This window comes from Macaca mulatta, chromosome 7 (genome assembly GCF_049350105.2).
Source record: "Macaca mulatta isolate MMU2019108-1 chromosome 7, T2T-MMU8v2.0, whole genome shotgun sequence".
NCBI classification, from domain to species: domain Eukaryota; kingdom Metazoa; phylum Chordata; class Mammalia; order Primates; family Cercopithecidae; genus Macaca; species Macaca mulatta.
The window spans coordinates 28,228,364-28,252,146 of NC_133412.1; the positions used below are offsets into that span (position 1 = coordinate 28,228,364).

The 23,783-nt window shown below is 37.0% G+C and overlaps 1 protein-coding gene across 2 annotated transcripts in view; it reads left to right on the top strand.

Annotated features, from left to right (window-relative positions):
* The window catches only part of AP4E1 (adaptor related protein complex 4 subunit epsilon 1), an 89,508-nt gene that overhangs the window by 4,761 nt on the left and 60,964 nt on the right, over positions 1-23,783 (top strand). For both annotated transcript variants that reach the window (XR_013395579.1, XM_015142239.3), the window contains exons 3-8: positions 2,268-2,391; positions 6,399-6,472; positions 7,567-7,688; positions 11,530-11,689; positions 13,688-13,854; positions 17,519-17,592. Coding sequence is in view for 1 of the 2 variants with exons in the window: in XM_015142239.3 (XP_014997725.3) it covers positions 2,268-2,391; positions 6,399-6,472; positions 7,567-7,688; positions 11,530-11,689; positions 13,688-13,854; positions 17,519-17,592 (721 nt within the window). In the remaining variant the exon portion in view is untranslated. The remainder of the gene's footprint in view (positions 1-2,267; positions 2,392-6,398; positions 6,473-7,566; positions 7,689-11,529; positions 11,690-13,687; positions 13,855-17,518; positions 17,593-23,783) is intronic.

The following is a 23,783-nucleotide window of genomic DNA, read 5'->3' on the forward strand; positions in this document are numbered from 1 at the left end:
GTTTTCTTTTGTGGTCATAATAATAGTTTGTGGCAAATAAAATTCAAAACATCTGATATATCTGTGTGTGTGTATATATGTATGTTTGTGTGTATACATGTATGTGTGTCTGTGTGGCTATGGATAAAATAATTATGCTTCATAGTACTAGATAGAATTGTTAAACATAAATCGTTTTTGTTGGATTTCCATTTTTTATGATTGGCATCAGTACATAGTTTTCCTTGTTCCAAGGCAGAAACCTGAAGTTGGGCAGAACTAAGTTAAATAGGTAGAAATTAGGAAGGCAGAGTTTGAAAGGAAGATTTTACAACACTATGACCATCCAACTCTGTGTATATCTTACAGAGTAGTCTGTCCCAGCGCTGTTCATGTAAAGGTTGGCTGTCAGAGAAATTGTAAAGAGAATTCCTGCATTGGGGAATGCACTTTCATCTCTAAAAATAAATGCATGAGATGTAATCTCACTTAGACAAAGTTGGTAATGACTTTTGAAAAACTCAGATAAAATGTTACAAATCTGGGGTTGAAACTTAATGGCTTAAATGAACACTTTCACTCCTAATTAATGTAGAAGTCTGAAGAGGGACTTCCATTATTTTTTGTTTATCTTTTGTTTGTTTTCTCAGTATTCTGTAGCCTTTTTTTGGGCGGGGGGACGGGGTGGGAGGATGGAGTCTTGCTCTGTTGCCCAGGCTGGAGTGCAATGGCATGATTTTGGCTCACTGCAACCTCTGCCTCTCGGGTTCAAGCGATTCTCCTGCCTCAGCCTCCCAAGTAGCTGGGATTACAGGCGCGGGCCATCACGTCTGGCTAATTTTTGTATTTTTTTAGTAGAGATGGGGTTTCACCATGTTGGCCAGGCTGGTCTCAAACTCCTGACCTCAGGTGATCTGCCCTCCTCAGCTTCCCAAAGTGCTGGGATTACAGGAGTGAGTCACTGCACCCTGCTAGTATTTTGTAGTCTTAATTAATGTGTTAATGAGTTAACTTTTGCTGCTTTAAGCACAAGTGACCTGAGTTAAATCTCATTCCCTTAAGATTTTCCTATGGTTTCTCTTTAAACTCTTTATATTTATATTAAACATTATTATCATTGCTTTCAAATACTCAATTTTACTGTTTCCTAAGCATTTTGTGATTTAATAATCCTGTAATATGCTAACCCTAATTAATTTTGACATATTAAAATAGTCTATGTCGCCAGGTGTGGTGGCTCACATCTGTAATCTCAGCAATTTGTGGGGCCTAGGTGGGTGGATCATTTGAGGTCAGGAGTTTGAGACCAGCCTGGCCAACATGGTGAAACCCCATCTCTACTAAATATACAAAAATTAGCTGGGCGTGGTGGTATGCACCTGTGGTCCTGGCTACTCGAGAGGCTGAGGCATGAGAATCGCTTAAACCCGGTAGGTGGAGGCTGCGGTGAGCCAAGATCTCGCCACTGTACTCCAGCCTGGGCGACAGAGCGAGACTCTGTTTCAAAAAAAAAAAAAGTCTATGAGCTTTTTGTTATTTTGAAACACATTTTATTTATATATTTTATTTCTGATTAAAATTTTCCATAAATATTGATAATGCAAATATCTTAGTGATAAAACAAATTTTTTAGCATCTCTTAAAAATTTTTGGCTTGCATTGAAGATGTTAAAAGACCCCATTAGAAAACTAAATATTATTACAATAGCTATGCCATTAATGAAATCATGCCCCTCAGTTTATAATTGTGAGTTTTTAAAAAAGAGTGCCTATAAAGCAAACTATTCTGTATTGTACTTAGCACAATAATTCTGAGGAAAATCTAGGTGCAATTTGGTTTTCCAATGTGAAAAATATTTTTGTTCCAGAAATTATTACCAACTTGTGGGAATTTTATGGATATTTTCGTTTGACAAAGTCTACTAAAATTATGTGCTGTATTTTAGAAGCCCAAGTAAGATGACCATGATGAAATCTTGTGTGATGACCCATGTATCACATTATAACCAAATTTTTCACTAGGGGCACATAGAAATAGCTACAGTTGATTTATTTTATAGTAGTGCCACTAACAAAATAGTGAGATAATTTTACTAAAAGTAATACTATTGGTAAGATTGGGAGCAATTTTTATTTATAAAGTCTGATATTGGGTGATTAGTTTGTAATATATATGTTATTTCTTCAGTGCCAGGATTAAAGGATTCTCCTGTTAAATTATGAGAACATAGTAAAACAATCTAAATATTCTATTTATTTATACGGCTACTGGATATTTTGCTTTTCAGAAAATGATGAAGGAATGTATGGTGAGACTTATATATTGTGAAATGCTTGGATATGATGCTTCCTTTGGCTATATTCATGCAATCAAGTTAGCCCAACAAGGAAACCTCTTAGAAAAAAGAGTAGGTATGTATGTGTTTAAGACTTTCATGCTTTCATGTTGTCCTTGAAGTTCCAACTATTACGCAAAATGAATGATGGCAGGTATATAGTATGTTTTTAGAATACTGTATTATAATTTCTAAAACTTTAAAAGATCACACTTCAGAAACTCAAAGCCATTTATAGGAAATCAGTTTTCCTGATTCGTAGCATTTTGAAGTTAAAGAGAAGACTAAAAGTTACTTAGTCTTGTGATGGCAGTTAGATGACTATATATGTGAGAACTCATTGAACCATACATTTAAATATTTTTTGTATATAAATTATATGTCTTGGCCGGGCGCGGTGGCTCACGCCTGTAATCCCAGCACTTTGGGAGGCCGAGGCGGGCGGATCACAAGGTCAGGAGATCGAGACCACGGTGAAACCCCGTCTCTACTAAAAATACAAAAAATTAGCCGGGCGCGGTTGTGGGCGCCTGTAGTCCCAGCTACTCAGGAGGCTGAGGCAGGAGAATGGCGTAAACCCAGGAGGCGGAGCTTGCAGTGAGCCGAGATCGCGCCACTGCACTCCAGCCTGGGCGACAGAGCGAGACTCCGTCTCAAAAAACAAAAAAAAACAAAAACAAAACAAACAAAAAAAAATTATATGTCTATAAAGCTGACTTTTTTGGTATATAAATTATATGTCTATAAAGAGCTGATTTTTTTTTTTTTTGAGACAGATTCTCTATGTATTGCCCAGGCTAGAGTGTACTGGCGGGATCTCTGCTCACTGCAACCTCTGTCTCCAGGTTCAAGTGATCCTCCTACCTCAGCCCCCTGAGTAGCTGGGACTAAGCTGTGTGCCACCATGCCTGGCTAATTTTTGTGTTTTGTTTTTGTAGAGATGGGGTTTCACCATGTTGCCTAGGCTGGTCTTGAACTCCTGGGCTCAAGTGATCCGCCTGCCTTGGCCTCCCAAAGTGCTGGGATTATAGGTGTGAGCCACTGCGCCTGGGCAATAGAGCTGATATTAAGAAGTCTGTTTAATCTTATTAGTTTAATGGTCAGAAATGATTCTTTATAGAATAAAACTGAAATTTACTAAAGTAATTTTAAATGTCTTGTTCTTAGATTCTCAAATGTTAGCTATGAGGATTGGCAGTGTCGTTTAAAAAAATTTCTATAGTTAACCTTTAGGGCTATTTGGAAAAATTCTTTTAAGCAATTAAATACTCTGTTCATAAATGTTCAGCTTTATATCAGAATCTCAAGAAGGAAGCATTTTAGAATAGTAAAGGGTAGACCATGTTCTTTATTCAGAGAAGTTGATGATGTCATGTCGTTAGGGACTAGCATTATTCATAAATTATATTGCTCTGTGCTATCAGATGATGGGGTGGAGGTGACAGATGTCTTGGTAAACTTTCTGAGACTGAATGCACACAATATTCCACTTGTGGAACCCCACTCTGCCCAAAACACTCTTCAAATTTTATTTCTCCTGTGATCACTCAAGCGGCTCCTACCATCTGTTACCTGTGTTGTTATCTTTTCATATATTAATGTCTTAGCTCCTGAACTGATTTTAAGATCCCTAAAGGCAGGTATTTTTTTTTGAGCTATTAAATTAGTTTTTATTAGTAATTTGCTTTTCTTAAAACTTTAATTTTTTTTTAAACATTATACAAATATGGAATATAAGCTCTTCCAGTCATACTCACTATTTTCAGTTTTCATCCCAACTGAAAGGTCAGGAGATCGAGACCATCCTGGCTAACATGGTGAAACCCCGTCTCTACTAAAAATACAAAAAATTAGCCAGGTGTGGTGGCAGGCACCTGTAGTCCCAGCTACTCAGGAGGCTGAGGCAGGAGAATGGCGTGAACCCGGAAGGCGGAGCTTGCAGTGAGCCAAGATCGCGCCACTGCGCTCCAGCCTGGGCGACAGAGCCAGACTCCATCTAAAAAAAAAAAAAAAGAATTAAGGTTTCATTGGGATGGTCTTTGGATTAGTTTGTTGGCCTTGATATTGGTGACTTGGGAATGGGTGATACCTTAGCTGAACAGGTGATTTATCAGCAATCTGATAAGACAATCTCCACTTTAAATGCTTCCTGGGGGCCTGAGTGTGGTGGCTCACTCCTGTAATCCTAGCACTTTGGGAGGCAAAGGTGGGAGGAATCACTTGAGTCTGGGAGTTTGATACCAGCCTGGGTAACATAGCGAGACCCTGTTTCTACTTAAAAAAAAAAGAAAAAAGCTCGGTGTGATGGTGCACGCCTATGGTCCCAGCTACTTAGGAGGCTGAGGTGAAGGATTGCTTGAGTTTGGAAGGTAGAGGCCACAGTGAGTTTTGATCATGCCACTGCCTTCCAACCTGAGTGAGACTCCGTCTCAGAAAACAAAACAAAACAAATGCTTTCTGGGATTTTCCTAATCGCTTTCTTGGCCTGGGTCAGATTTGTTTCAACTCTTGTGATTGTGGGAGTAATAGCTCTGCTTCTCTGACCTCTAGTGAAGGTGTTGGAATTGGTCATGCTACTACCTCTTGATTGTGAGAATAGGAAGTTTCTGTTTTCTCCTGTTCCGTAGTGGACACAGACAGCATGGATGCTGGGTAATGATGGGTATAATTAACATTAGAATCCCTGATGAAAGGGCTGAAAGAATTGAGAAGAATGAAAAACAACGAGCATGGAGTCAGGGAATCAGGTCTCAAGATAGACTATGTGGAGAGGCAGTAAAATACGGGGGTTTAAGATATGGACTGACTTCAACTGTCTGCGTTTGAGTCCTGGCTCCACCATGTGATAGGTGTGGACCTTAGGAAATTGCCCTTTTTTGGATCTCTCTTTTTTTTTTTTTTTGAGATGGAGTCTTGCTCTGTCACCCAGGCTGGAGTACAGTGGCGCTATCTTGGCTCACTGCAAGCTTCACCTCCCGGGTTCACGTCATTCTCCTGCCTCAGCCTCCCGAGTAGCTGGGTCTACAGGCGCCCGCCACCATGCCTGGCTAATTTTTTGTATTTTTAGTAGAGATGGAGTTTCACCACGTTAGCCAGGATGGTCTTGATCTCCTGATCGCGTGATTTGCCTGCCTTGGCCTCTCAAAGTGCTGGGATTACAGGTGTCAGCCACCATGCCCAGCTTGAGTCTCATTATTATATACGGATAAAAATGCCTATATATGCCTATATATAGCCTATGAGATTCACTGGGTGGTTGTGAGGATTAAATAAGTAATGCTTATAAAGTACTTGACCCATAGTGACTGTCTAATTAAAGTGTTAGTTATTATCATTGTGAAGCCTGACTGAGAAAATTCCTTGGAGAATCTAGATTCTATGTACATGACATTTGTCATAGTGTTAATACATTTCCTCAATCTTAAAATGTACTTTAAAAATGTTTTAATATTATTGCAATAAAAATGCTTATTTAAGCCAATGAGTACATTTAATGTGTCAGACAGCGTTTCTTTCCTGAATAATTGTTATTCCTTCAATTGAGAAAATAAGGTATTGTGTGTGGCTTAATATATTTAGTATATTATTTACATCATGCAGGTTGACATTAGGACATTAGGTGGCTAGCTCACTCAATACAAAGAGCTAGTAACTCAGTATTAACTGTAGTGATTAGGGTTTTTTTGGTGTTTTTGTTTTTTTTTTTACTGTAGTGGTTAGTTTTTGAATTATATGTTTGGCTATAAAATAGCATTTCTAAAATAGAGAATGCTTTGGTTGATATTGTAAAGATTTGCACAAAAAATAGAAGGCATGTCTTCTCGGTGCCATTTATAAGATTTTAAGTTGATACACATAGTGTCTATTCCATTTCTGGAATATCCTATGAAATACATAATTCTGGAAGATTTCAGGATGAAGAATACCTGAAATCTTACTGAAGGTTTTTAACCTTGTATTTTGCAATTTGTTTTTATATTTACTTGTTACTGGTATCTTTGATACTTACAGGACTGCTTTAATTTCTTGTGAAAAGTCTATTTTTGGTAGGTAGTAATGAGACTTTTCCCTCAATTTTTATAGGTTATTTGGCTGTTTCCTTATTTCTACATGAAAGTCATGAATTATTGCTTCTCCTTGTGAATACAGTTGTAAAGGTATTGTATTGTATGTTGGTTAATATGAAGTCATAATTCTTGTCAGCACCTGACATTTCTCCTCGATCATATTCAATTAGATGATATTAGAAGAAAGTGGGCTTGCAGAATGGGCTTAGAAGAATCTTTTAGATCAGTTTCTGCATCTATAAAATGGAGTTAAATAATAGAACTTACGGAGTTGTGAGGATTAAATGAAATACACGTGAAGTAGTAGCTGCTGCTCTTCTTGTTATAATTTCATTGTAAAACACAGAGTTAGAACTAAAGTCCAGGTCTCTAAGCTGTTAGTTTAGGTATATTTTCCATGCTGTTATCTTTTTTTCTAGGATCTGTTCTAAAGGGATATAGATATAAACTGAATAATTGAAGTCTTTAAAGTTTAAAAAGTCATTTAAAAAAAGAATAGAATATAATCAACTGAAATGTAGAGATAATAAAAACAATCCACACTCACAATATTTTCTGTTTAACTTCCAAATCAGAATGATAATGAGATGTAATTGAGTTGTTGAGCTTTTTATCTTGTGTCAATATTTTGATACGTGAGAGAGAGAGAGAACAGTATTTTCTGAACTTTAAGTCATATACTATGTTAAGGTTACTAGTAGCTTAAATTTTTTCCAAACTTAAAAAACATATTTTTAGGTTCTATTAGAATGGTTTATAAACCATATGGATAGATAAGTACATATGAATGTGTGCATTTTATTGTGAATATTCCAAAATCACTTCCTTTTAAACTTACATTCATATTATTGTTGATTAATAAGAAAAACTCATAAAATTGTTTTATTATTGGTTTAGAAAAGTTTTAAAGGCTGTAATAAAGGAGACTACTTTGGCTAGATTCAGAACAGAGATACAGTTTCCTCTTCTATCAGTTGCTCTTTGGCTTTATTTATCTACTGACTCTATTAAGGCAAATGAAACAAATAGGAGCATTCCAATAAAATATGCCATAAATTTGGATGTACAAATTAATTATAAATAGCACAAAATTACTAAGTATATAGGACCATTACAGTGTTGAATTTGCCATTCCTAGTTTCAGTATTTACACTGAATGTTTTCTTTCCTTAATGTTGTACCAGGATCTGCAGAGCACTAACCTAGTAGAAGTGTGTATGGCACTGACTGTTGTTAGCCAGATTTTCCCCCGAGAAATGATTCCAGCTGTTCTTCCATTAATAGAAGATAAACTTCAACATTCTAAGTAAGTAAATTCTTTGGGAATAGGTGTCTATGCCATATATTTCAAAACAGAAGTTTATGCTAGAAAATTTATTATAACTTCAATGCTACCAGGATAGAGATTATTCTTTGACTGCTAGGAATAATACAAAAATCTTAAGTAGGATCATCTTTATTTTTATGTGGGTTTAGGGAAATGTTAGATAGCTTTCTAAAGTTAAACTAAGAGACAGTGAGGCCTAGTGTCCAGGAATCCTTGGCTTTCCTCCCAGTTCTACCACTAATGAGCAGTGGTCTTGTTTTTCCTTGGCTATATGGGGTTGGTTGAAGCTCCTTAGTTCTCCCAAAGTTGTTTTGGAGATAAAGTAAAATAATGAAAGACATATGGAAGTTGTGCAAGTGTAGTGAATGCAAAGCTTCAGTGTAGTGGGAAGATGCTTTTTGTTTTTTTTTTTTTTTGAGACAGTCTCTCTCCGTTGCCTAGGCTGGAGTGCAATGGCACGATCTCGGCTCACTGCAACCTCTGCCTCCCGGGTTCAAGCAATTCTCCTGCCTCAGCCTCCCAAGTAGCTGGGATTACAGGCGCCTGCCACCACACCCGGCTAATTTTTTTTTTTTTTTTTTTTTAAATAGAGGCTGGATTTTGCCATGTTGGCCAGGCTGGTCTTGAACTCCTGACCTCAGGTGATCCACCTGCCTCGGCCTCCCAAAGTGCTGGGATTACAGGTGTGAGCCACCACACCCGGCCCAGGAAGATGCTTTTTATATCAAAACCACAGCATTTTAATCCTGTTTTACAGCAGAATGTATACAAACTTAATTTACTTTGTAGTATTTTCCTAATCTTCTCTTGTAAGTTTCCTTAACAGTCTCCTTATCAGTTTGAACTTACTTGTTCACTGTATTTGAATTATTAATATTTTGTTTTTGACCAAGCTCCTTTATGTAATAATTTAAATTAATTAATTAATTAATTTTTTGATACGGAGTCTCATCTGTTGCCCAGGCTGCAGTGCAGTAGAGGGATCTTGGCTCACTGCAACCTCCACCTCCCAGGTTCAAGCAGTTCTCTGCCTCAGCCTCCCAAGTAGCTGGAATTACAGGAACATGCCACCATGCCCAGCTAATTTTTTTGTATTTTTAGTGGAGACAGGGTTTCACCATCTTGGCCAGGCTGGTCTTGAACTCCTGACCTCGTGATCCACCCGCCTTGACCTCCCAAAGTGCTGAGATTACAGGTGTGAGTCACTGTGCCTGGCTCATAATTTTTAAAGTTGGAAAAGGTTTGCAATCATTGTGATTATGGTATGTCAGTTACATATTCTTGATAAAGATTTTTTTGTTACTCATACAACATTTATTTTATATACTTTAAATCAGTATTTTTAATGTTCTGAGATTGCAAAATGTTGTCTTATAGCTTGTATTCTTTTTTTTTCTTTGAGATGGAGTCTTGCTTGTTGCCCAGGCTGGAGTGCAGTGGCGTGATCTTGGCTCACTGCAACCTCCGCCTCCTGGGTTCAAGTGATTCTTCTGCCTCAGCCTCCTGAGTAGTTGGAACTACAGGTGCCCACCCCTATGCCTGGCTAATTTTTGTAGTTTTAGTAGAGACAGGGTTTCACCATATTGGCCAAGCTGGTCTCGAACTCCTGACCTTGTGATCCACCTGCCTTGGCCTCCCAAAGTGCTGGGATTACAGGCGTGAGCCACCACGCCCGGCCAGCTTGTATTCTTTAAGAAATATTGGATCATGAATCTTCCAGCCAAAATGATAGCTTTTACCAAGAATTACAGAATAACTTCATAGGTCTTTCAGACTTTTTATATATTGTATGTCATATCTGTGTTTAGAACAGAGGATGATTATGGACAATTAATTATTGGAAGTATTCACTTTTTAAAGATTCATAAGGTGATCTGATTATACCAGCAGCATATTTTTGCTTAACTTTTTCTCACCACTACTTTTGTGGTAACCCTACTTACTGACCAGTTGTATGAAATCTTTCTGAGAATTGAAAGGGCCCTTTTCAATTTTTTCTTTATTGCTTTGTATTTAGTCTAATTTCAAGTCCTGGCTAGAGGGCTAGAGTTTAGACTTTGTGAAACTCTGCTTCTGCAGTTACGGCCGTACTCAGCCCCATGCTCTGGAGTAAAGAGCTGAAGAATATGGGGCAGAGCTATAGGTAAACCAGTAGATGTCACAAAGAATATGTGAAACAAGGCTTGAATTCAACTTTTGAATCCCTGGCCGTATTTCATCATACCAACCCCAGAGCCTGAATCTAGGTCTCTCGTCTTATGTTAGTACCACCACTTGAGGCCAGGCCTATGAATTCCTGGGCCTATTCAGAGTTTGTTTTTTTTTTTTTTTTCCTCACCTCATTTAGATATTCTCCCCTAGAATTAATATCAGTTATCATGCAATGGCAATACACTGCGATGTGGCTTGCATTCACCACAGTATTAATACTAACAGTAAATCTGTTGTTAATCTGCTTTTCTTTTTTCTTTTTTTTTTTTTTTTTTTGTGAAAAGAGTTTTCCATTATGGCGTAGCTTGCCTAGGAAGATAAGAGTTGTTTATTAATGGAATTTGTATGACCACTTACTAAGAATCTTATAAAAGGTGTTCTTGAGTGGAACACAAAGGATTGCATTGAATAATCTCAGTCTTGAGATTCTATGACAGAAATATCTGTTAAGGAACCCTAAAAGTAAATACTTCACTTTTGTGATGTTTGCTGCTCTTCTGAGCACTGCCAGCATAGTCTGCAAAAAGAGATATGCAGATATAGACAGAGAGAATAACAAGGAAGAAGCTTCCTTGGAAACTACATCATGAACATAGGATGGCATTTCTTTATTTTTGTTTCTGTGTGCTAGACGTTATCTGCTACAGATGAAGTGCAAGACTAGTATATACTTTTCTTCTTTATTATCATGAGGTTTTGAAACAGATGAACTGGGCAAGGAAAGGAGTAACATCTTTTTATTCCATGTGTGTCCTTGTATTCCTCCCCTCTGTCCTCCAAAGTATTTGGAGTCTGCTATCCAGTGATAGATATATTAAAAAAAAGAAGCAAAGAAAGCTACTATTTTAGAGTAAGAATGTTAATGAGTTTTTTTTCTTTTCTTTCCTTTTTTTCTTTTTTCTTTTTTTTTTTGAGACAGAGTCTCACTCTGTCACCCAGGTTGGAGTGCAGTGGCACAACCTTGGCTCACTGCAACTTCTGCCTCCCAGGTTCAAGTGATTCTTGTACCTCAGCCACCCAAGTAACTGGGACTATAGGTGTGCACCACCATATCTGGCTAATTTTTGTATTTTTAGTAGAGACAGGGTTTCGCCATGTTGGCCAGGCTGGTTTTGAACTCCTGGCCTCAAGTGATCCACCTACCTCAGCCTCCCAAAGTGCTGGCATTACAGGCCAAAGATTTTTCATATTAATAAAAAGACTTTAATATTACTAGCTGAAATTACCTATTACTTAAACTTACTGTTGACTTTTTTTTTCAATTTTTAGAGATACGTCTTTTAAAAATGGAATTAGAGAATTAAGAACTTTGTTTTTCTTGTTTTTTTTAAATCCTAAAGTAATATATGCTTGTTACAAAAAAAATTCTCTAACTATATAAATATATAACATGGGCAGTTAAAGTTTTGAGACTTTACTTCCTAGAGGTAACTACTTTTTATAATTTGGTATATTAGAATAAATAAATTAATAACCAATGTATAATTATCTCTTTCTTTGTAAATTAAGGCAATGAGCCAGTATTTTGAAATCATCTGGCCCATAATCTTTCAAAGTAAATACTCGAAAATTCAGATTGTCTTGTTTAAATTTCATTTTTTGTCTTCAGGGAGATTATACGAAGAAAAGCTGTTCTGGCATTATACAAATTCCATCTCATTGCTCCTAATCAAGTACAACATATTCATATTAAGTTTCGGAAAGCACTTTGTGACAGAGATGTTGGGGTCATGGCTGCCTCCTTGCATATATATCTTAGAATGATTAAGGTAAGTTGGAAATTTTAGCAAGTACTGAGTAGTTACCATTAGAAAAATACAATTACGGGATTAAAAAGAAACAGATATTTTGGTAAAATGCTTAGTTAATGTTTTATAATTTTATTATTGACCTTTGATTTAGTAATTTTGCAAGTTGTTGAGAGCGTGAGTTGTAGGCACATTACGGAATTTTTTTTTTTTTAATGCCTAAAATTTTTTGATGTCACTAAACAGGTGTGGAAAAATGGTAGCAATGGAAGTTGTCTTAAGTTTTCAGATTTGTGTTTTTCAAGCAGTAATTCTCTTTTATATAGCTTCATGGGATGCATACCATTTTATAGAAATGAGGGGAACCAGTGGGGGTTGTGCAAGCTATAGATTGTAGTGTTGACGCCATATATTGATACTGTGTCATACAAGGAAAGAGGGTTGAATGTTATGGTAAAACAGATTTCTAAATGGCGATGATGGGTTTATACTAATTCATCCTTAGTGTATTGCCTGAAACCATTTGTGTTCAAATATACATACTTGTAACAGATTTCATGGCACCTACTATAACAAAATAGAATATGCTATTGAACTCATTTAAAGTTATATTGTTTCTTATGTATTGTGTTCTCAAACAGTACAGTTTAAATAGATGTTCAATATTAAATTTTATTTTTTCCCTAACATTTACTAAAATTTGAAAGAGCTTTATTTCCCTTCCAAAATTTTTCCCTTGATACATAATACAAATTAGAATAAAGAATCTAATGTTCCTTTTAAGGAGTGTGGATCTAATTTCCCCAGTCCAAGAGATTACTCAGATAGATAATCAAGGCACACTCCTTCAGAAACAAATATTTTAAGTACGATGTGGCTAATTAATTTTTAATTGGCAGGCACACTGATTTTGGGGACTTTTTTTTTTTTTTTTTGAGATGGAGTTTCACTTTTGTTGCCCAGGCTGGAGTGCAATGGCATGATCTCAGCTTACCACAACCTCCACCTCCCGGGTTCAAGCGATTCTCCTGCCTCAGCCTCCCGAGTAGCTGGGATTACAGGCATGTGCCACCACGCCTGGCTAATTTTGTATTTTTGGGAGAGTCAGGGATTCACCATGTTGGTCAGGCTGGTCTCGAACTCCCGACCTCAGGTGATCCGCTGGCCTCGGCCTCCTAGAGTGCTGGGATTCCAGGTGTGAGCCACTGTGTCCGGCCGATTTTGGGGACTTTTAATGTTTAAGTAGTCTTGGCTGTGCTCTTCTACCCAGAACAAAATTTTTTTTTTTTTTGGATGGAGTTTTGCTCTTGTTGCCCAGGCTGGAGTGCAGTGGCATCATCTTGGCTTACCGCAACCTCCAGCTCCGGGGTTCAAGCAGTTCTCCTGCCTCAGCCTCCCGAGTAGCTGGGATTACAGGCATGTACCACCACGCCTGGCTAATTTTGTATTTTTAGTAGAGAGGATTTCTCCATGTTGGTCAGGCTGGTTTCAAACTCCCAACCTCAGGTGATCCACCGACCTCGTCCTCCAGAAGTGCTGGGATTACAGGTGTGAGCCACTGTGCTTGGCCCCAGAATGAATTTAACTTATTTACATGTGAAGGCTTTTGGAAACAGAGTTCAGAGATTGCAAACAGGCCTTGATTTTCATCCAAAGCAGAGGTATTACTGTCCTTTTGCTGTATGCCAGTTCTTTTCACTTTTTGTTTTAATTGCTGGTATTGGCTGTTAAGGATTCTACCTAAGATGTAACTATAAGAATTTTGAAATGTGATTAAACTGTATGTGGGAAAAAGTCGGGAGTGGTGGAAGCTTTTCTGGGATGATTCAGCTTTGGGTTGGTTAGCCAGAGGAATTTTATCATGGAAGATATTATACATATTAGGGCACGGTTTCATTAAATGTGAACATAAACTTAAGCATGTATTAAGTTAGGTTCTATATGACATTTCAACCAGGTCTATTTCTGTTTAATAAGATGTTATTATTAACAGAAAGTTTTTTTTGCGGGGGGATGTAGGAGAATTCGTCTGGATATAAAGACTTGACTGGGAGTTTTGTAACCATTTTGAAGCAAGTAGTTGGAGGAAAACTCCCAGTAGATTTCAATTACCACAGTGTCCCAGCACCATGGTTACAAATTCAGCTCTTGAGAATACTAGGACTTCTAGGAAAAGATGATCAAAGGTAAACTATTCCCAGTAAGTTTGCTTAATGACCCCATACCAGATGATAAGCTTAGACTTTAGTAACCTAGAGGTTTAATGATATACCAGATTCTTCCAATGTTTAATTGGCTTAGTAGTGATAAAATAGGCCATTGTAAGAACCACATAAATGCTTTCAGGTTGCTGGGATAATCCTGGCTCTCTCTTTATCCTAATTTTACCTGTCATGAAAGGTACCTATGAAGCGCCATCTCCTCTGTGAAGCTTTCGTAATTGTTCTTGTTCAAGGGTTGGGAAACTTTCTCTGCAAAGGGCCAGATAAATATTTTAGGTGGCCGGGCGTGGTGGCTCATGCCTGTAATCCCAGCACTTTGGGAGGCTGAGGCGGGCGGATCACAAGGTCAGAAGTTTGAGACCAGCCTGACCAACATGGTGAAACCCTGTCTCTACTAAAAATACAAAAATTAGTTGAACATAGTGGCACGTACCTGTAGTCCTAGCTACTCAGGAGGCTGAGGCAGGAGAATCACTTGAACCCAGGAGGTGGACTTTGCAGTGAGCTGAGATTGTGCCACTGCACTCCAGCCTGGGTGACAGAGTGAGACTATCTCAAAATAATAATAAATAAATAAATAAATATTTTAGGCTTTGTGGGCCATATGTTGTTTTTTTGCATCTATTCGACTCTGCTATTATAGCATGAAAGCAGCTACAGATAGAAAATAAATGAATGAAGAAGGCTGTATTGCAAAAAAAAACCCCCTTTTTATGGACATTAAAACTTGAATCTTAGATCAGCACATCATAAAATATTCTTTTAATTTTTTTTTCCAACTATTTCAAAATGTAAAACCTCTTCTTAGCTTGAAGCCATACAAAACCGGGCATCTGGCCAGATTAGGCCTGCGGGCTGTAGTTTGCCAACCCTTACTCTAGCTGGGTGTGAGTGCTTCACCTTTTTAATTCATTTATCTGAATTATTCTTTTAGCGAATAACTTAAACTTTTCATGTGTATCTTTCCAACTATATATATATATACTTTCAATTTTGCCTTTTTTTTTTTTTTTTTGAGACTATGTCTTGCTCTGTTGCCCAGGCCGGAGTGTAGTGGTGCGACCTTGGCTCACTGCAACCTCCGCCTCCTGGATTCAAGAGATTTTCCCATCTCAGTTTCCCAAGTAGCTGGGATTACAGGCGCACGCCACCATGCCCGGCTGATTTTTGTATTTTTAGTAGAAATGGGCATCACCATGTTGGCCAGGCTGGTCTCGAGCTCCTGACCTCAGATGATCTGCCCTCCTCAGCCTCCCAAAGTGCTGGGATTACAGGCATGAGCCACCTCCCCTGCCTCAATTTTGCCATACTTTTTCAAACTTAGACACTTCCATATTTCCAAGGACAGTACAGGGAGCTCCCTTATATCCTGCACCTAGATTCATCAATTTATTTGCATTTGTTCTATCATTCTGATTCTCTGTGTGTGTGTGCACGTGTGTATGCATTTGCATGTGCACATACATATTATTTTTATTTTAAAAACCTATTTCCAACTTGCTTGAGAGCAAGTCCCTTGAGATTTTAGTTCCCTTGAGAGCAAGGACCTTGGCTGGAGTTCCTGATATGTTTCTGTCTTAAGAAAATATTTGCTCATCAGTGTTCTGATTTTATGAATATTGTTCCCTTTTATATAGTAGGGTACCTTTGTATTGTAATTCTTTAGCCTAGCTTTACAAAGGGACCGTTCTCCAGGCTTTTGCTCCTAGAAATCAACTTAATATCAGAATCCATTTGCCTGTGAGCTCCTGACTAGCACTCATTGGGCTACATCACTCTTGGTATTACAGTGTTACTTTTTTCTGTGTTTGTGAATCTCAACCCCTGATTGAAACCTGCAGTGAAAATGTAAGGTGATGGAGCATACACACACATTAGAAATGATTGTCTGAATTATATTTTATTTTGTATCATGCCAGCCTATCCTAACGTGGAGCTCTAGTTGGAGTTACTGGAATTATGTTTTAAAATCATGAATTTTATATGAATGTATCAGATCTTATTGGTCTAAAAAGACTTACTGCCATCCATTGTTATCAGGAAGTAACTTGGGAGGCATTTAGTGAATTTATTAAATTCATTAACTCACTATCTTCCTTTTTCTTGCCTTTGTGGATAAATTTGTTTAATAATATATACAAAGATAAGTAAGCTAGTCCTTACTTTCACAGCCCTCAGGTGACTAGTAATTAGGCTCAGTCATGAATAGAGTGGAACTTTCTTATAATGTTATGGAACATTAGAATGTTTTCTCCTTTTCTGTCTCAACTCTAATGAAATTTTATTTTAACGTAAATCTAATGTTTTGTCAGACATTATTAGCTCAATGTAGCAAAGTAAAAATTTAAGTTATAACTGTTTCTAAAGTATTTAATTGAAAAAACCCTTTTACTGGAAAAATCTGTTGTATTTATGGTCTTTTATATCTATTCGAATATTTTCTTGTGTTTTGTAGCTTTGTGCTTCTTAGATTATTAAGATTTATCTTGATCTTGTTCACAAATGTTTCTTTATTTCATGTGGTTAAGACTCATGCCAGACATTGGCTTTTAAAATTGAGGAACTAGACTATAATGTAGGTATAATATTACCAAATATTTCTGGGGGGGACGGGGAAGGATTGGTAATGTCTGCTGTATGGTTATCTTCTGAGGAAGAAATGCTTATACAATAAAACGAAGGATTTTAGAATGTGGTTCTGGATTCCTAATTATTGGATATTTATACTTCAGTCAAGACAGAATGAAAGTATGTGCACTTAGCATTGAACTTTCCAGCTGTATATTTGGAAAAAAAGACATTTTCTGAAAGATGTAATTAATTTATATAGTCCCAAATTATTTTGATATTTTTATTTATTTTATGGCACTGTTTCTCTGCAAGACCACTGTATGTATCCTATGTTGCTGGTGTTTTTTTTTTTCTATTAGTGCTTTTTGAATTCATAAAACATACAAAATACCAGCTGAGAAGCTATAGTTTTTCACGTTGGCCTCTTGGAGAGGACATTTCTCTAACAAGCATGGAGGCAGAGTGCACTTTTTTTTTTTTTTGCACAGTATCTTCCTCATCACAGTTATTGTTACTGTAATCGGTAACCATAAAGACATATGAATGGTCCAAACCTATTCATTCCACAAAATATCTTTTTTTATATTAATGTAAATGGAAGTAAAAATTTTCTTTCTGAAGAGCCTAGTTGCTGCTCAAGGAAAGACTAGTATTTGAAAATTTTTTAACAGTATCTGGTTAAAATACAGTTAATATACTATCTGAAATAATATGAATATATGAAGTGTTACTATAGTAATTTAGAAATATTCTGTTGAAAGAAAATTATAAAATATACTGTGTTCAACCAAATAAAAACTTTGTTTGTAAACTAGGCATAGTGAGGAAAGAGTTGATTGATGTATATATCTCATTGGTTAACTAGTCAACTTTGATAAAGTAGGAAGTTCAGCTCCTGAAAAACCTTTTAAGAAGTGAAATTTCCGTAACTTCATCATAAAATGAATTTCTTTCACTTCTCTTCTGTAGAGCCTCAGTTTTAAAGAGAAGTTTGAAAAACTGTTTTATTGGGTTAGAATACTGTAATTCTACTGCAAATAAAATATCTTTTAAACAGGACAAGTGAATTAATGTATGATGTTCTTGATGAATCCTTACGAAGAGCCGAGTTAAATCACAATGTCACATATGGTAGGTAATATATGTAAATGTTACTCTAATGACTAATAATGTTTTTTAGTATTACAGTTAAATCTGTGTTAGAATGCTATAAATTCCAATAGAACTTTATACACTTATTTTAAGATAGTTCTGTGGATTATTATTTTTTCAAGGTAAGCATTTAACTACTGATAGATAAGAGTAATTTGAACTCATGGCATGTTCTAAATGTTGACCTAAGTTTATTATTATAATTGTCTCTATTGAAAACACATATCAAGTATCCATTTTTTTAATTGATTTTTTTTCAATTATCTAATTGACTGTGAAGATAACTCCATAGATTTGTTCCATATTTGGTAAAAATTCACAATATTCGAAGACAGTTCTTAAATCAATCAGCTAGTTGTCAGATATTTTATTAAATTTCTGTTGTCAGGCCTTATGCAAGGTACTTAGAATACAGCAGTGAATAAAACATTATCATGGGGCTTTTGTTAATGTTACAAAAGAGAATTGCAGGGCGTGGTGGGAGAATATAGCAGCTAGTCTTAAGTGAGGGGAAGAATAAAGAAGGTTGTCCTGAGAAAGTAATATTTAAGAAGATATCTGAAGGATGAATAGGATGTAGACAGGAATATATAGATGTAGAATAATAGTTTACTATTTTATGAAGAGACAATAAATTGTTACATACAATCTAAAAATTAGTAATAGGAGACAAGAGTAACTTGGGGGAAAGGGGTAGAAAACTGAGAAAGTAGCCAAAAAAACTTCCAATTTTAACAGCCAGAGGGAGGGGCTATTCTTTTTGATCAGCCTGAGAAAGCTCAGTGAGGAAATTGAGATACTTGGAGCTATTTAAAAGGTAGAACAGTTTGAATTTTGCATGCTCTGGAGGACAGCAGTAGAAGAGGCACTGAGAGATGTAACTCAAATGAGAAGTCATTTCTTAATCTGGTAAAATATCATGAAGTAGGAGATGAAGAGCATTACTTTTTCTTTGAGATAAGGGTAACCTGTGGACCTTTAAGAACAATGGTTGTAGAAGCGTAGGTTAGACCAGAGGACAGAAATTGAACTGGTTTAACTGAAATAAAAAGTGCTTGACAAAGATGCAGTACAAATAAGGAAAAAGGATTGTGTGTATGAGATTAATACAAGAAAAATAATGCACATGGTAGTGAATTGGGGTGGTAAACTTTGAAGGATAGATTTATGTTTTGCATGTATGAATGGTAATTAAGGTAATAAGGATGCCTTATTAATTTGTTCAGCCAGCATTTATAGTGTGCCTGTGAAACAAAAACTTGATTGTGTTTTAAACTAGGTGTGGATTGAGGAAAGAGTTGATTGACTTATGTATTTCTCCATGTTAAGTGTGGGAGGTAAAGGGAAGACGAAGGTAGACACAGGCCTTGTCCTTATGAGTATATAGTGTAATAAACAGTAGATATTATATAGGTTCCTGCTATGCAGTGAGAATAAGGGGCCACAGATATGGATGACCCTTACTGAAGCAGGTGATTTTCTGAGAGAAGATCTAGGAAAGTGTCAGAATTTTTCCAGTAAGTTAAAGTAAGTTAAAATGTTTTGTTTGTGATATAACCAGTGTCCAGGATAAGGGTTTGAAAGTCTTTCAAGAAATTCTGCTTAAAATTCAGTTAAAAATCTTCTTGTTTTTTTCCTTGCAGAAAGTTTTTTTTTTTTTTAAATGACATTTCAGCTTTAATTTTTTTTTTTGAATAGGTAATATATGCACATGGGTCAAAATTCAAAAGGTACAAAAGGGTGTACAATGAACAGTAAGTGTCCTTTCCACCCTTATCACCCACCACCCAGTTCCCTTTCCTGGGGATAACCACTGTAAAGTTACCTGTTCCTTTTGATTTGGAGAATACTGTATACCTGAGGAAATATTTTTTAATATTTTCCAGTACGACCGTTTTATTAAGATTGCTTGGCCAGGCACGGTGGCTCACGCCTGTAATCCCAGCACTTTGGGAGGCTGAGGTGGGCAGATCACGAGGTCAGGAGTTCACGACCAGCCTGGCCAATATGGTGAAACCCCATCTCAACTAAAAGTACAAACATTAGCTGGGCATGGTGGCGCGTTCCTGTAATCCCAGCTACTCGGGAGGCTGAGGCAGGAGAATTGCTTGAACCGGGACCGAGAGGCAGAGGTTGCAGTAAGCCGAGATCGTGCCGTTGCACTCTAGCCTGTGCTACAGAGTGAGAGTCCGTCTCAAAAGAAAAAAAGATTGCTTAAACCAACACCAACAGTTTGTTTCTTTGCAGGCTCTTGATCCAGTGTTTCACCTCGCCAGAGAAACCTTATAGTTTCTGTTGTTTCATTTCCTTTGTTTAGCTTTTCATTGTTATGCTTTTCCCTGTGTCTGTATTGATAGAGCTTACAACTTATATTGATTATATCAGTGGTAGAGTATTCGCTAGCAATCCTGATACAGATATTTTACCCCTTAAGAATGTTAATTTTAACTGTAAACTTTATAAGGGCAGGGACTGTGTCTCTCTTATTAACCAGCATATCTCAGTAGCTGGCACTGTGTTAATGAGTAATGTGCTTTAATTGAATTAAAGGAAGAAAAAGTTATTTACTTTATCAGTTATCTAAGTGGGTTTCAGTATTAATACTTTCTATATCATATTTTTATGGAAGCTGTATTACAATTTAGTGTCTAATCAAGAAATTACATTAAAGACATTTGTTGAATATCTGCTATGTGCTAGGCATTGTATAAAGTGGTGTATAGGATATGAAGAAGTATAATATGTAACCTTTGTCTTTAAGAAATTTACAATATAGTGGAAAGATAACTTGTTCTTGAAAGCTTAATAACAGTGTAAGGCAGAATGTGAAGGGATAGTTCAGGGAAATAAGTATTGTAGGAGTTCCTGGGAAGTAGAGATCATTAAGGACCTGAGGGCACAGATAGGGATTTATTGACCTGATAGGACCCTGAAAGGTAGATAAGATTTAGCTAGGCAGAAGGGAGGTTAAAGGGGCTTTTAGGTGGAGGGAACTTGAGAGAAGGTGTAGACATGGGGCTATTCAAAAACAGTTTCAGAAACAATGTCTCACCAGTCAGAAAGGATAATTTATGGTGGGGAGCAGTGGAAAGGCCGTATTGTGGAGGACCTCTCACAACAGCTGGATTTGTAAATCTGGAGGTATGGAAGATTTTTGGGTAGGGTACTGATAACATGAGAATGTCATTTTTAGTAAATTAGTAAATTGAGAGAATTATATAAAATGGAGTACAGGGGACAAAGACCATCAAAAGTATGTAGATAGAAGTACTTTTCCGTTTTTTTTTTCTCTCACTAACTTCACCTAAAACCCTTGGATACTGTGTATAAGAAACATAAGACTCAAGAACAAGTCAGGCTGGTTAGAGACGTCAGGATACGAGGAAAGAAACAGACATGGTGGTGCGTACCCTGGGTTTTCTTTTTGCCTCAGGTACCCCAGACTGGGTACTGAAGAGCCAGCAGTCTGGAAATGCCAACAGACACAGACAAAAGCACCCCAAGAAAAGCCTGCCCTCTCTCACCAAAGGACCAAGAAGAAAAGGGAAATTAGCAAGGTAGAAAACTTTTAGACAATGACCCCTCTATTCCATCCAAGCACAGGAGAAAACTGTGGAGCCATCCCCTCCAGCAAAGACTGAGTGAAAAACCAAGATGTCCATCCTCACCAGGTATAATGAGGTGCCCCAACACACCCTCCCTGACCCCCCACTAGAGTGGTGACAGAAGCCCAAGAGGAAGCTGGAATTTCACTGATGCCAGGTGATAAGGAAGGCCCCTTCCTTACACTGTCTGTGGAGGTGACTTGGGAAGTCTGGATTTTTCCCATCTGGGAGTAGAGAGTAATGAGGTACTTTTTCCCTCTTTGCGGCCAGGGTTCGGAGGTGTGGGTGTTAGAGAAAGCCTGGTGGACAGTCAGAACTTCCCTCCCTGATGAGCAATAATGAGGCCTCTCCCTCATAGTATCACTGGAGGCCACAAGGAGAGCAGTAATGAGGTACCCCTCTCTCTCCCAGGCAGGGCAGAATCGGTTGATACTTCCTCCAGCAATAACCAGGAGCCTTTCCATCCCCAGGTATCAAAGGAGACAGAGTAGAGAGCCTGGATTCCATTCCCATTGGGTGATACCCCCCCTCTCCTGCCAGAATAATGTCAGTAGATACTTATTTAACTTACTTAAGGTGAGAGTAAACTATTCTGAGGGATAAGGTGTCAGAAGAACTTCACATTTTGTTTGAGCATACATAATCCAACCCAAAATATCTATGATGAAAATGCAGTGTCATGAATGGTAGAACATTATTAATTTTTAATTTAGTAATATATACTTTGTAGTATCTTAATTAGTACCAAGAGAGTAACCAAGAGTACTGAAGAGTAACCAAGTTCCATGTTGTATTTTTAGGTATAGAAACCCTCAGTTGTGGCCAGGCATGGTGGCTCATGCCTGTAATCCCAGCACATTGGGAGGCTGAGTTGAGCAGATCACTTGAGGTCAGGAGTTGAAAACCAGCCTGGCCAACATGGTGGAACCCTGTCTCTACTAAAAATACAAAAATTAGCCGGGCATGTTGGTGCACGCTTGTACTGCCAGCTACTTGGGACGCCAAGGCAGGAGAATCACTTGAACCTGGGGGGTGGAGGTTGCAGACTACATCTCAAAAAAAAAAAAGAAATTCTCAGTTGTATTTTACTTCACCACCACAGAGAGGAGACAGCAGAGTGACTGCTCTTTCAATTATGAACTTATGAACAGATATTTGTAGAGTTGGAGAATAAAATGACTTAGATCTAGGTGAGAAAATAATTTTAAAATCCATTAAATTAATTTTCAGCTCAATTATGCCTAAGGAGACTAATAATAAGTGCACTTTTTGAACTATTATTTTTTTCCTATATTGGCATCCCAGAAACTTTATGAGCATCTAAATATAAATGTTTAAATTTTGGATGGGTAATGGCAGGCTTGGGATTAAAACAATTTAATCCCAAGAGAGTTCTTATTGGTAGGAAGCCATAATGAAAAATGTGTCAGTTATGATGGAAAATGGAATATCATCATTTGAAATCTTAGGACTGTCATGGTAGTTCACAATTCAGCAAACTTTTTCTGAAAAGAGGGCCAGATAGTAAATATTTTAGGCTTTGCAGGTCATGGAGGTTTCTGTTGCATATTCTCCTTTGTTTTTTGTTTTGTTTTTTACAGCCTTTTAAAAATGTAAAAATCATTCTTTAGTTCACAGGCCTATAAAAATAGGATGAAAGCTGGATTTAGTGGCAATTTAAAAATAGGCTGAAGGCTGGATTTAGTGGCAATTTCTCCATTCCTGCCTTATCTTATTAGCCGATTGACAAAGTTCCTCTTTGTTTAGTTTGTCTAGTTCATGAATCATAAAGACAACTTTTTTCACAGCACAGAGTAAAGACATTTTAAAGCATAGCATCTAATATACAAAGCCTCTTCAGGTTCAGCTAACTTAATCTGTAGTTTTTCCTTTAAAGGCAGTTCTTTTCTTAAAGAAAAATTAATATTTCTGATTTCTTATTTTTTTCTGTCTCTGTTACGGAAGAGGTTTTAAATTTTTTTTTGTCTTTTCTTTCCATGTAAATTTGAGAAAAAGGAAGAGGTTTATAGAGGTTTTTTCCACAAAATTTATTTGTGCATTAATTGGTAGGCAACATAGTGTAAAACATAGCTAGCTGAATATTCAGAATATATTTTGTATATAAAGAGAATGTCTGGTTATGTTTGAAGCTTTTAGAAACAGAGAAGGAGTGATTGTATCAGGACACTTGATATGCTTCAACTTGTACTAGAACAGTTTTTAAGTGTTGATTCTGTACCTTCACTGTGTCACACTTCTGTTACTGTGATTCCATAGAACATATAGGACTTAATGGCCTCTCAGTGATTTTTCTTTACCATGGCAAAGCTCCAACTGCTTGTCTCATGCTTTTTCAAATAATTTGAAAAGAACTTTAGTGTCCATTTTGATCATTCACGTTGATCATCTGTCATAGTGATGAGACTTTCGACTGTATCAGAAAATCAAATTTGAATGCTGTCAAGATGTCTAGTAGATTATTTTATATGCTTTGAGGTTATTTTAAAGAATAGTTTGAAGATGTATGAGTAGTGACTGTATCTTTGAAATAAATATTGGATCATC